Below are 12936 nucleotides of genomic sequence, written 5' to 3'. Positions count from 1 at the left end.
GTTTCAATGAAGCGCTTAGCAAAGCACATTCAAATTCATTTGAACTTTCAGATCTGCAGCTAATGGAAATGGCAGCAGATTATGTCTTTTAAGACATGCAACAACAAGAGAAATCAACTCACACCATCCGATGAAGAGGAAGACCCATTTTCGGAGCTTGTCTGTGGAATATGTCATCACAATGGCTGTGTGGAGATAACAGCCCTCCACAAACATCCAGAAGAAATTGGTCACCACAAAGTAATTATAGATTGTTGTTATGAGGCGACACCAGGGCTATAGAGAAAGAAGAAAGAATGTTAATTGTTGAGAGCTCTTTGAACATTTGACTATTCTGCAAATATGTTATATCAAGTTTCATAAAATCTATGCAACTGCCGAGAGGTCACAATTTTGAAAAGTTTTGTAAGGTGCTAATTGCATCCAGGCAGGAAGCGGATCCACATGCAGTAGCAGATTTATTAAACATAATACAAAGTAACAAAATGACAAAAATTAAGAAACAAGGCACCAAAGTACTCAAACAACAGGGACAACAAAGCGACATCAAATAACGACAAAGAATAGACAATTGAAACACAAGGGCTTAAATACAGAAAACTTAACTCAATGACAAGGTACACCCGGGGAAGAATAATTTACACCAAAAACTACAACTTACTACAAAACACGTGACACAGACAGGAAGTAACTAAAAATCCAATATGACAGAGGACACATAGACTGGGTTTGTGACAGAGATCCCCCCTAAGAGTGGCTTCCAGACGCTCACAAAAAGTCCAGGAGGGTGGTGGAGCAGTGGCGGGATAGATGGCCAGGCCCATGAAGGGGAACAGGGCTAGGGCCGTGGAGCAGAGGCGCAGGCAGGGCTGGAAGGCCAGGCTGGGAGCTCAGAAGCAGCCATCTTGGACAAGGCTTTAGCACAGGAGAATTCAGAGCGGCCATCTTGGCTGAAGCGATGGGCACAGGGGAGTCCATGGTGACCATCTTGTCAGCAGCCTCTGGTGAAGATGAACAGTGCACAGACCAGACACACACCAAGGCAGCAACCACCTGGAGGCTCTGGGCTGGCGGCCATCTTGTGAACGGGGTTGGCCCAGGCTGGTGTCTACTGAAAGAGTGTCGTGTTCCTCCTCCAAAACACCCACTGTATATGAAGAGCCACTCAGTTTCGATGCAAGATCTATGTACTGGCCAACAGTCCAACTAGGGTCATGAAACGGCGTGAGTGAACTGAGTGGCTCAGATAGAACCTCCCCCTAAAAAATATCATGAGGGTGACGTCCTCCATCTTGGATAAATGAGCCAGCTCTATGAAGTCACTCAAGTAATCCTTGATCTCCCTATCCTGAGACGTCAGACTTCGTACTTCCGCTCAATTTTATTTCACTTATGTACTCATCTGATATAGCAAAGCATATCCCTATTTATCTCTGGCTCCATACCAGCCGACCAACCAGTGAGCAGAGGGCGGGCTGAGAGCCATGACGTAGACGCTAAGCGTCGAATTTAAGATTGTAGTTAGGAAATTATAAAACGACAGCGGACATGGAGTCACAGGAATAGAGAATATTCCCAGCATTTGCCAACTGAAGCTCGAACAAGAAGAGTGTTTGGTTCACATTTTGAATGGAGGTGATGTTGTGGTCCTGCCCCCGACAGGTTTATTCTAAATGTAAATTCTTGAAAAGATGTAATAATTTATTGTTATCATTGTGTAATGTTGAATGAATGCAGATGTGCAAGAAAAAAATCTCTCTGCTTTAATTGTTTCCATGCAGTGCATGCAACCACGTAAATAAAGTTTATGTGAAGTATGTTGAAGATACTTGAATATTTTTAAATACATAAATGTTTACCTTCCCCAGTATTGTTGCACTAGAGAAATAGTGGTTTAAGCAAGGGAAATTTGTATAGTGCATTGTGTTGCATTCTTATTTCACACAGCAGGTTTTTAAGAAAAAAGGAGTATCAAAAAATAATGGGGGCCTGTGCCCCAGTTAGCTTTGAGTCTAGCAACGCCTCTGATCTGCCCCAGAAACCTTTCAAATCATTTTACAACGTATCATTCTTTTCAATACAGTCACAATTGAAGCAGTTTTCTCTTTTAAGGAAAAACATAATTGGAGACTTTTAAGAAAATGGAAATCTTTTTTAAACCTAAAATAACTTTTCGCAGGACTGCAATTTACCATATATTCCTGAATTTAACGCTGGCAAACATTGTTTTTCCAAATTTTCTTTAAAATTGTTAATATCAAATTCTGAAAATTAAAAAACAAAATGTAGTTTTATAGGTTCTGTCCAAGGAACACACCTTTAAGTTGTTACTGTATATGTATATGTTACTGTACAGTATATGTGTTTAATGTAACAGTTCCAGTCCTTGACATCGATTGGTCAATATGTTTTTATACATGGAATACAATCCTGACTATATTGAAACTATATTGTGAAAATTGTGGATAAAAGGTATTGTCAAGTTAGATGCAGCATCCAGGACCACACATTTTATAAAATATAAAACTTAAAAATTCCTCTTAATTACTCAAGCCTGAAATCTTTAAAGAGGATGGGAAATAAAACAATTTTGTTTTAGAAATTATCACTATTGTTTACATTGAATTGTAAAACACTTCACTTATAATATTTTTAACAATCAAATTTTTCTTAGGTTTAAGCATGTGTTGTCAGTGAGATTACAGTCATTCTTTGAGGAGAGTGTGAAGCACTTCACTATCACAGCCACAAATATTCTCATTTGAATGGCAATTATTTTCAAAAAGCTGAAATATACTAACGAGACAAAGAAATGTAGAAAAAATAATTTGAGTAGAACATCATGTGATTTAAGGGGAAAAAATCATCACTGCGTCTTAACGGTCCCATTCCCCGCAATCACATTTTTCAACCTTTAGTTAGTGTGTAATGTTGCTGTTAGAGAATAAATAATACCTGCAAAATGATAAAGCTCAAAGTTCAGTGCCAAAAGAGATATTGTCCTTAACAAAATTCACTTTTCAAGGACTACAGAGAACGGCTGGAATTGGACTACAGCCCTCTACTGTGTAATACACTGATATTGTGTGTGTATGCGCATACCTCTAAAACCCTTCTATGAAACGTCCACTGAAGTACTGATGGCAAATGTTTCCTAGTCAATCTGCTTGTTTTATTATCCAACTCGCGTCCAATATAAACAGGCAAAACTAACGCTTCTGTTGTAAGTGTTAATTAATATAACAGGTCTGACGCAATTCGGTCCGGTGTCATTTCCCTAAAAATAGTAGGGGAAAAAATTTGATGTCTAACAAAGATTAATGTTTGCACATGCACCAGCAGACCTCCGTTACACTTCAATCGATCCGCATGTGTTTAGAGAGAGGGGGACTGACCAATCACAACAGCTTGAGTAGCGGAAGCTTGCTGATATGGTATGGGTGGAACATCTTCACACACACACTCTAAGCGGGGAATCAATCATGAAAGACTGGGTCAGCTTTACCAATCTGAGCGTTTCGAAAGTAGGGACTTTATATACCGGAAGAATTTCAGTTGTTTTGTTAGAAGAGGGACAGCGGTGAACAATAGACTTGACATATATGAAACATAAACTGTTTTTTGAAACTAGAAACATGAACATCCATTGTTAAACACCCAAAAACATAATCAAAGCATCGGAAACAGCAAAAGAATGGCTGCTTTAATTTTCATTGACTTGTTTCATCTAATATGCAGTGTGAAAGCAATATATTTCAATATGCAGCTTCGCTCAGGAATCATTTGTCAACACGATGAATGCAAATGTTATAAACCTGGTGATTCCCTCACATGCTAATATGCTGATAAACAGTTTAAAAGTGTTTCCTACCTCATTGGTCTCATGGATGTTGTGGTCAATCAACTGAAGCAAAAACCACATTACATTCCTCAGAATGAACGTTGTAATTAAGTTCCAATGGATTATATTGCGAAGACATCGGATGCTCCTTAGGAGAAAAAAATCAGTTATTAGATCCTGACACAGTTTTAGCGTTTGCAAATATGCAGACTCTAGGTTATCCACATATTTTCTGGGATGCTAGAGCTGGTTGGAAAATATATTTTTAGACACTCTGGAATCGAAAAAGCAATGATAAATCAACAAATATAATTCAGAGCTGAAATAATTATATTTCATTGCAACTTTAGAAAGGCTGTGTAAACTTTTGTAATGGACATAATCATTTTTAGGAATAAATGTGCATAGCCTGCTATGACATACTTTCTTAAAGGAACAACACTTTTTTAATGTAAGTAGTTCACCCCAAAATGAAAAATTTGTCATCATTTACTCGCCATTTTGTAATTTCAAACCTGTGTGAATTTCTTCTACAGAATACAAAAGAAGATATGTTGACGAAAGTTAGTAACCGAACAGTGCTGGCACCCATTCACTTCTTTTGTATGGTTACAAAACTAGTGAATGGGTGCCAGTTAACAACATTCTTCAAAATATCTTCTTTTGTGTTCTGCGGAAAGAAGAAAGTCATACAAGTTTAAAGTGTCAAGAGTATGATTAAATGATGACAGATTTTTTTGTGAACTAGGGGGGATTTAACACTGTTTCATGCATTCTGACTTCTTTACAATGTTAAACATGCTGGCTTCTGAGCATAACATGGTCAACTTGTCAAAAAAACGAGTTGGAAGTCGTTTACGTAATTACGTAATATTTGGATAATATATGGATTTGAAGTGTGCAATACTACTGTATATGTACTCAAGATTAAAATGAGATTGGCAGAAACTGCCCGTTCAGCCGGACCCTTAAACTCTAACCCTAAAACATCACTTACACAGAACAGTACAGAAATATCACAGATACACTTACCTTAAGCCCAGGAAGAGAATGAAAGCAATAACTAGAGCTCCAACAGATATACAGTGACCAAAGTAATTTATGATGAGAGCTATTTTGTAGTGCATGGGGTACTTCCTCTGAAAAGAAAATACAGAAAACAATTACCACAGTACTTTTGCCAAGATTCAAAATTGCAAAACAATTGCTAAACAATGAACTCTGCGAGTTTCCTTAACATGTGGGATTTTATGATTAAATATGATTCCTGTTGTAGCACAAATCAATAGTTATTACTCCGTGACCATTTTGTCCATGCGTACTGTAACACTTTATGGAGGCTTGCAATAGGGCAGTGTGGATTGAGAGTCATTTATATATTCCTCATGAGTCTTTGAAGTTAAAATGTCATAAAAGTACAACACAAAATTAAAATGTCAAATGTTTGAATTGAGAAGTTATTTGAAGTGGAGTAAGAATTTGAGTGATGCTTGAAACAATAGGGAGCTCAGTAAGACAGGATAAGATTTTACTTATACACAACATTTAATTCCAGTATAATTTGTGCAAATGTTGACTAGTTTCACAGGTTATTTAATAACATGCCAGCAATCATAAAATAACTGGACAAAAGTTTTATGGAATGGAAAACCATAATAATGTTATACAGCGTTTCATTTAGTGTCAAAAAAAAAACAAAAAAACACTAAGCTACCACTGTAATGACTTTTGATTTGCTCCTAATAAGATTTAGCACTTTCCTATTTCTATACATTTTTGTTGCTTTTATACACAAGTGTCCCTTCACTTTCTGAAAATATATGTATTACAATCAGAGGCGACCTTTGAAATTCTGAGGCCCGTTTCAAAGAAACGGCGGGAGGCCCTCCAACACTCACTTGTAATGCAAGACATATTTAATTCAATGGGGTATATTGATATATTTATTAATATTAATTATTAATATATTTAGGGGGGCACGGTGGCTTAGTGGTTAGCACGTTTGCCTCACACCTCAAGGGTTGAGGGTTCGATTCCCGCTTCCGACTTGTGTGTGTGTGTGGAGTTTGCATGTTCTCCCCGTGCCTCGGGGGTTTCCTCCGGGTACTCCGGTTTCCTCCCCTGGTCCAAAGACATGCATGGTAGGTTGATTGGCATCTCTGGAAAAATTGTCCGTAGGGTGTGAGTGCGTGAGTGAATGAGTGTGTGTGCCCTGCGATGGGTTGGGTTGGCACTCCATCCAGGGTGTATCCTGCCTTGGTGCCCGATGACTCCTGAGATAGGCGCAGGCTCCCCGTGACCCGAGAAAGTTCGGATAAGCGGTAGAAAATGGATGGATGGATGGATGGATGGACGGATTAATATATTTATTTAATAAATTGTATTATATTTGATTTAAGATTTCACTCTTATTGCATATCTATAAAAGGACTGTGATGACGTATTTCCAAAATAACACATTATTTAATCCTTAAATAATGCATACATTATTGTTTTAATAAAATAGAAGTATGTCACTAAAATATGTCTTATATGACATTAATATAACTTTGAGGGTCTTTTATATGATTTTGGTGAAACTTTTGCCTCGAGGCCCTCAAACCCTGGTGTGTGCACAAAGTGATGGAAAGGGGCAGGGATCTTTTCGAGTGCAAGTGGAGGCCCCTCCTGTTGTGAGGCCCGTTTCAAGTGAAACGGGTGAATCACAGCAAAGAACGCTATTTATTTCAATAGCAAAAAGATCATAGAAATCTACCCACCTTTTCCTCCAAAATGGGCTCACAGTTGGAATAGTTACTCTTCAGTGCCCATGTGCCGTTCTCCAAGCACTCTCTATAAGCAATTCCTGTCAAAAATGAAAAGAGTTCCAAAATGAATGCACTTTAGTTTTCAAAGCTTAAAAAGGTGCCCATTTATTCGGTTCATCTCCAAATTGCTTGACTAGCCATAGCCTAAATGGAACCATGTTCAAACAAGCTAAAAGGAAAAAGTTTCCCTGTTAAAAATTTTAAGGTACCTTGGTGCTCATGTTTAAGTTACTCATGTTCATGTTTAAGACTGTCTTTTATTCTGTTTTCAGCAATTATAATTTTGTAAATGTTCAATTGATCCCAATTAAAAGAAAAGAACATAGAGTATATAGTATCCCAAATAATATCTGGCCAATAATTAAAATACACATGAAAAAAGTTGCTTTATTAAAACATATTTGAAATGAGTGAAAAAAGCATATTTACCTTGGAAAAATATAAATTATGGCAAGTAATGTGATTTGATTTGAATATACTTCCATCATGCATTCATCTATTTTCTATATGAAACAACTTCATAACACTGATTCAGCTGACTAGAACTTTGTCACTATATGAAGTCTAAACCTTGCATTTTAAAGTTTTCAGCATTTTGATGCGTTGTTTTTCTTTTGGCCATCTGAGCATGTAATATAAATTTATAGAAAGGATTTACTTGGTTTCTTATCCCTGGGAGTGATTATGCATATCTGAAAAATGTGTCATGCTCAGAAAGTCTTACTTTGCCCTGGTTTTTTCCCTCTTGTTCTTCCGTTTTAAGATACGTTTTTATCTCCCTACCAATACTTCTTAACTTAAATGAAAAACGTCTAAATCTGTTTAATTTCCTGCACTGTGTTATTACATTCATTTGAACAGAAACACTTTATAATTCATTACTTCAGCTTTTTTAGTGGTGACTTTTTTGTTTTTCGAAGAGTTGCAGGATTATAATAAACTTTTAAAGGAGTTGTAGGATTGCTGGCTTGTTTGTGGTTGGAAAAGAAAGGGCTATAAAATCAATCATTACATTTAGTGGACTAAAAAATATATATTTCATGATGATTGTGCATATCAATAACCTATTCAACACACTCAATCAATTTTGATGCTTTCAGTCATGGCTGTTAATTAATTATTTTAAAGAATAAAGCAATAAAACAACGCATTTATTCATACCCTATACTGTATGTCAGTCAGTTTAAAGCAGTGGTCGGCAATTTATGGCTCACAAGGCACACGTGGCTCTTTTCTAAAATCATGTGGCTGACCATGTATCTTACCCTCCACCCTTTTTATATTTAAAAACATAATAATATATTTGAATATTTCAGGTTGTCCTGGCAAATATTGCATGCAGTGCTGTGCGCAATCCGCGTCATGACACTTATCAACGGCAAACAACATTTATATGGTAACCTCTGGCGCCGGTGTAGTGCCGAAAACACACTCCCTGCCAGATTATGCATTATGGATGAGGATTAGGATTGGGTGTAGGTAGGGGTTAGAATTAGCCAATCGGAAAGGTTGTTACTGAAGGGGATGCATAATCTGGCGGGGAGCGTGTTTTCGGCACAACTCCGGCAGCCCAGCATCACAACAATTTTTACGCATGACGCACGCTCTTCTAAAGAACTCATGCTCAGCTTTGATTGAAAGTTTAGGCTCTCTGTGGCGTATGATGCATGACTCGTTGCCACGCTATGTTATCACATGTAAAAAGTTTGTAACAAATGGAAGCAGATGGAAGCAAACTGTGACACGTCAGTGTGGATGCGCTGTGTTTAGCTCCTCATTTCCGTGCGAGTAGTCTTTCTCGCATATGAAGTCCATACAGCTGTCAAGGTTGACAGAAGAGTTAGTGTGTCAGTATGTAAGTGTCTTGACCAACACCTACGAACCGAACTACAAAGCTACTAGCAAAACGCTACTTATGTTCGATCAGCGTATGACATCAAAGTGCCATGAGAGCAGAGCTCCACGTGATTTCGAAACGCGGTAATCTGATGTCAGACATTCGCCAATCATGCAGAATTTAAAGAAATCGAACATTGCAATGCAAAGTCAGATGACACATATGCAGTACTTGGTGAGTATCAGTACTATGAATGTGCCATTTTTTAAATGTTTATATGTTAGATATAATGAAGTTTAATTTTTTTGCAAAAAGAAATTAACCAAAACTGGAAAAATGTCTCTTTGGTTAAAAAAGGTTCCCGACCCCTGGTTTAAATCCTTGAGCTTTCTACACAACTGCTCATGAAGGCATCCGTCACTCTGTTGCTTAAAAATGAGCACATGACTAAAAACGTGTAGCTTTCATTAACTGAAAAGAAAGACAATATAAGCCAATTCAAAAAACAACATTAGGATAAAAATGCCTCGACAAGAAAATAGAAAGCAAACACTGCTTTAAGAAATGCAAATCTAAGCAAGCATTTTAATTTTTCTATCCAGCTATGCTATATTTAATAAAAAACACCGAAGCAGAAACCAGGGCTCTCAAGTCTGAACTGAGTTCAGAGTGAGATTTTGGCGGCAGGGGGGGTTTCAGTGGGGACGGGGGTCTGATCTGAAAAATTCAACACATAAATTTGTAAATATTTATTTAATTCAGCATTTCTTAGTGCAGGTTTATGTGTGTAAGAGAGAGAGATAAACACCTATAGGTGGCTGCTCTACTTTATTTTTTCCCTGTTTCCAGTGGGTTCTCCACCTTATCCTCTATGGTGTCCCCCAGAGTCTCTTCCTTTACTGACACCCTAGCTGTCTCCTCTACTTCTGTCTTCTCCACAGTCTCCTCCTCTGACCTGGCCACCTTTCTAGAGGGCGAAGCATGAAAAAATGCTCATTTGCCTCTTCCCTGACATCTTTGAAAAAGACAAATGCAATAATTAATCCAATGCATTGTCTGGATAAAAATAATGAAACAGCCGAGGCCAAACAGGAGACAAATGGTAAATTAATATTACATAATATTTGGAATATTCTTATTTTTTTCTTTCCTTTTTCTTTGTGACCAATGTGACAGCTGGCCTCTTCTGTAGCTACTTCAGCGAGCATCTGAATCAATGTCGTGTCGAGTGAGCCTGTGAGTCATAGAATGTGTCGTTTGAATCAGAATGTAAAAGTTTTTTGTTGTGGGAATATCTAAATCTTACCCGGAAACAGCAATGCTATTTTCCTATTGTCTGTTCGGTAGCTATATTTTTTTATTTGATTAGCTGGTGTGTGGCAGGACCTTCTGAACTCCATGGGGCACTCACTTGACTTTGGCACAATTTGGTTGGCGTTATCCTGGAAATTTCTCTGCGTGAGGATACAAGGTGTGGCGTGTGAGCGTGTTGAAATGCGTGTGACTCACACCCAATGCGTGAGACTTGAGAGCCCCGAGAAACAGTGTAGTAAAGTGTACTGGACTGATCTAGGAGTGGTTGTATGGTTGGGGCGTTTCATTATTGTGCACAGTTGCTCAGTTATTGTTGTTTATGAAGTTGTCACTTTTTTGTGGTAAAAAAATATTTCTGTCAGTCTGGACCAGTGTTGGGTGTAACTATTTACTCAGTTATTAGTTACGGTTATTCAATAACTTTTACCTTGAAAATCTAAGTAAGGGATTACTCTTGTTTTATCTGTAATTGAATTCCAGTTACTCCTGATGTAAGTGAACTAATTACTGTGTAATATATTCAATAGTGGAAATTACATCAAAATTTTAAGTCTAACTTTAAAATGTATGCTTAAATGTATCCTTCTTACATTTTTAATACTTTGGTCAGTTAATAAGCCGTTTCTATCTATTCTATCAATTATAATCAAAGTTGATGTAGGATACATAAAGTAATTTGTAATAAGTAATTACATACTTTCTGCAGAGAGTAAATTGTATAGTAATCAAATTACATTATTGAATATGTAATTGGTTACTAATTACTTTTTTAGAGTAACTTACCCAAAACTGGTCTGGACTCTGGAGATAGGATTTTTTGATGTGTACTTGAATTGAAATATGGTTAGTAGTTTCCAACAGTTTTTTCTCAGGCTTCATCTATAGCAGTGTTTCCCATTTATTGATCTTGACCCTTTGTTCCACCACAGTGGAAACAACACGAAAAAAAATTGTATAACAAAATAAATATTTCTTTGAATTTCATTAAATTCTGCACCATTGTTTCGTGTTGTGCCATTGCTCACAGCTAGAGGAAATGCGTCCCCCTCTCTGTTGCTTCAGCGCAATGTGGGCAGCACACAAACAAAAACACATGGGCCTACTCTACGTTCAATAGCAAGCTCGCTTTTGTTTTAGCTTTGGTGGTTGAAACGCAGGCAAGCGAACTGGCTAGGATTTGAGACGCCAACATCGTTTGAGGGAAGTAAAATCGAACTAACGTTTCAGTATTCACTTCAGTAATCCACCAGTACAAACATGATTTTATCAGTGTACGACTAAGCAAACAGATAGCATTAACTTTCCAGCAAAAACAACAGTCTGCATATAGGGACATTTGACAAACACTATTTCTGTTGTTTAAAATGCGCAGCGCGTCTACACAACTGAGCTGAAGTCGAGTAAATTTTGAAAAAAAAGATTTTTTGTTTGTGGCTTAGCCAGGTGCAGAACACATAGTCTGATTGCTAACTGCACTGGAGCGCTGATTTGAATTAATGATGTGAATGATACTGTTGACACTGCTGCAACCATTAAATAGTTTAGTTTAGTGTGATCCCAACATCTTATTAGAGACCAAGAGAACTCAACACCAACCACCAACCACAGTCTGTCTCTCTGCACGTTATATTTATTTAACAATAATCAAAATTGGCTAACAGATAAGTGGAATTGGCAAAGAAACTGAATAACCACAAAATGAGAAACATGACAATAGTACATCTACAGACCACAGGGTCCCCAAGGTATATTACAGAGCGAATACCAATAAGTGCACACTCACACCACAGAGAAGATAACTCAAAATTCACTTCAAATTCCAAACAGCAATGATCACCAAAATCAAATCAATACAAGTTTATCCCTTCATCTTAGCGGAGTAATTTGTATGGCATATACAAAAGAGAACCCCACAAACCACAAACAAACAAAAATCTAACAGTAACTTCAATCACTTTCCCATACAGAACCCAGTTTAACATTTGGATCATAACAAAACCCATTAAGCCACCATTGTTTCAACGACAATCACGCATTCTCTGAAAAAAAGAAACACAATTTATAATCGCCATATAAAGGATTTACTTTAGTTAAAACCATTAACAATCAAGTATAAAATACAATTTAAAATATATAACATTTAAACTCAATTCAAGGATTTAGTAAAGATTAATACCTGTATTTAAATGCTTAATTCTCTGTAGCACCAAACACATGTTACTCCAAACGGGCACTAAAACAAAAGCAGAAATAAATATCAAAACCAAGCAAACTCGCTATAGCAAAAAGATTTAACTGAAATCACTTCCTGTGCTTTCAAATAGGTATGCTTACTCAGAAAATTCTACTGGAAACACTGTATAGGGCTTAGCTTAATGGCCAGATCAATAATATCATACACTAAAAACACTGCAGAATAAACATAAATAATGAAAGATTTTTTACTTCAAATGACCTAAATCTTTCGAGCTACAAAGGTCTCACTTACCTTAAGCCTGTGTATTTTTTCCTAAAGCCAGCATATTTTTAATGGTTTCCAGTGGGATTAGGTCTCAATAGCAGAGTTGCCATGTGTATTGCGTTGTTGCCACACAGCTTGAGTTTCTGTTCAAAAATTTCACCCATATTTTACCAAAAAAAGGATGGTAAAATGTCAGGATAGGAGAAGCTCTGATAGGGAAACTGGCAGGATTACATAATTCACAACTGCAGCAATTTTCATACCAATGGCAACGCATTGGCTCATCTTTCTTATCTTTGCTCCTACTTGGCCAAATAATGAAAAAGTACCAAATTGCCTACCCCAGCTATGCAGCTGACACTCAGATCTACCTATCCCTCTCACCCAATGACTACAGGCCTATTGACTCTCTTTGCCAGTGCATTGATGAAATTAACAGCTGGATGTGTCAAAACTTCCTTTAGTTAAATAAAAATAAAACTGAAGTCATTGTTTTGGTAACAAGGATTGAAACTAACAAGGTAAACACATACCTTGATGTAAGATGTCTAAAGACACAAAGTAAGGTAAAAAAATCTTGGTGTCATTTTAGAGTCTGAACTTAATTTCAGCAGTCATGTCAAAGCAATAAGCAAATCAGCATACAACATTCTCAGAAACATAGCAAGAATCATAT

The 12936-nt window shown here is 37.1% G+C and overlaps 1 protein-coding gene across 1 annotated transcript in view; it reads right to left on the bottom strand.

The window, feature by feature from the left end:
• Positions 1-12936, bottom strand: part of LOC130417469 (corticotropin-releasing factor receptor 2) — a 56299-nt gene that overhangs the window by 17181 nt on the left and 26182 nt on the right. Inside the window, exons 3-6 of the mRNA XM_056743042.1 lie at positions 6601-6686; positions 4874-4980; positions 3872-3989; positions 123-276 (exon numbers count right to left, since the gene is read on the bottom strand). Of these exons, the coding sequence (XP_056599020.1) occupies positions 123-276; positions 3872-3989; positions 4874-4980; positions 6601-6686 (465 nt within the window). The remainder of the gene's footprint in view (positions 1-122; positions 277-3871; positions 3990-4873; positions 4981-6600; positions 6687-12936) is intronic.

The sequence above is a fragment of the Triplophysa dalaica genome, chromosome 3 (assembly GCF_015846415.1).
Source record: "Triplophysa dalaica isolate WHDGS20190420 chromosome 3, ASM1584641v1, whole genome shotgun sequence".
Lineage (NCBI taxonomy): Eukaryota > Metazoa > Chordata > Actinopteri > Cypriniformes > Nemacheilidae > Triplophysa > Triplophysa dalaica.
Note: the sequence above shows the minus strand (reverse complement) of the source record. Positions and strands in the feature narration are given on the sequence as shown.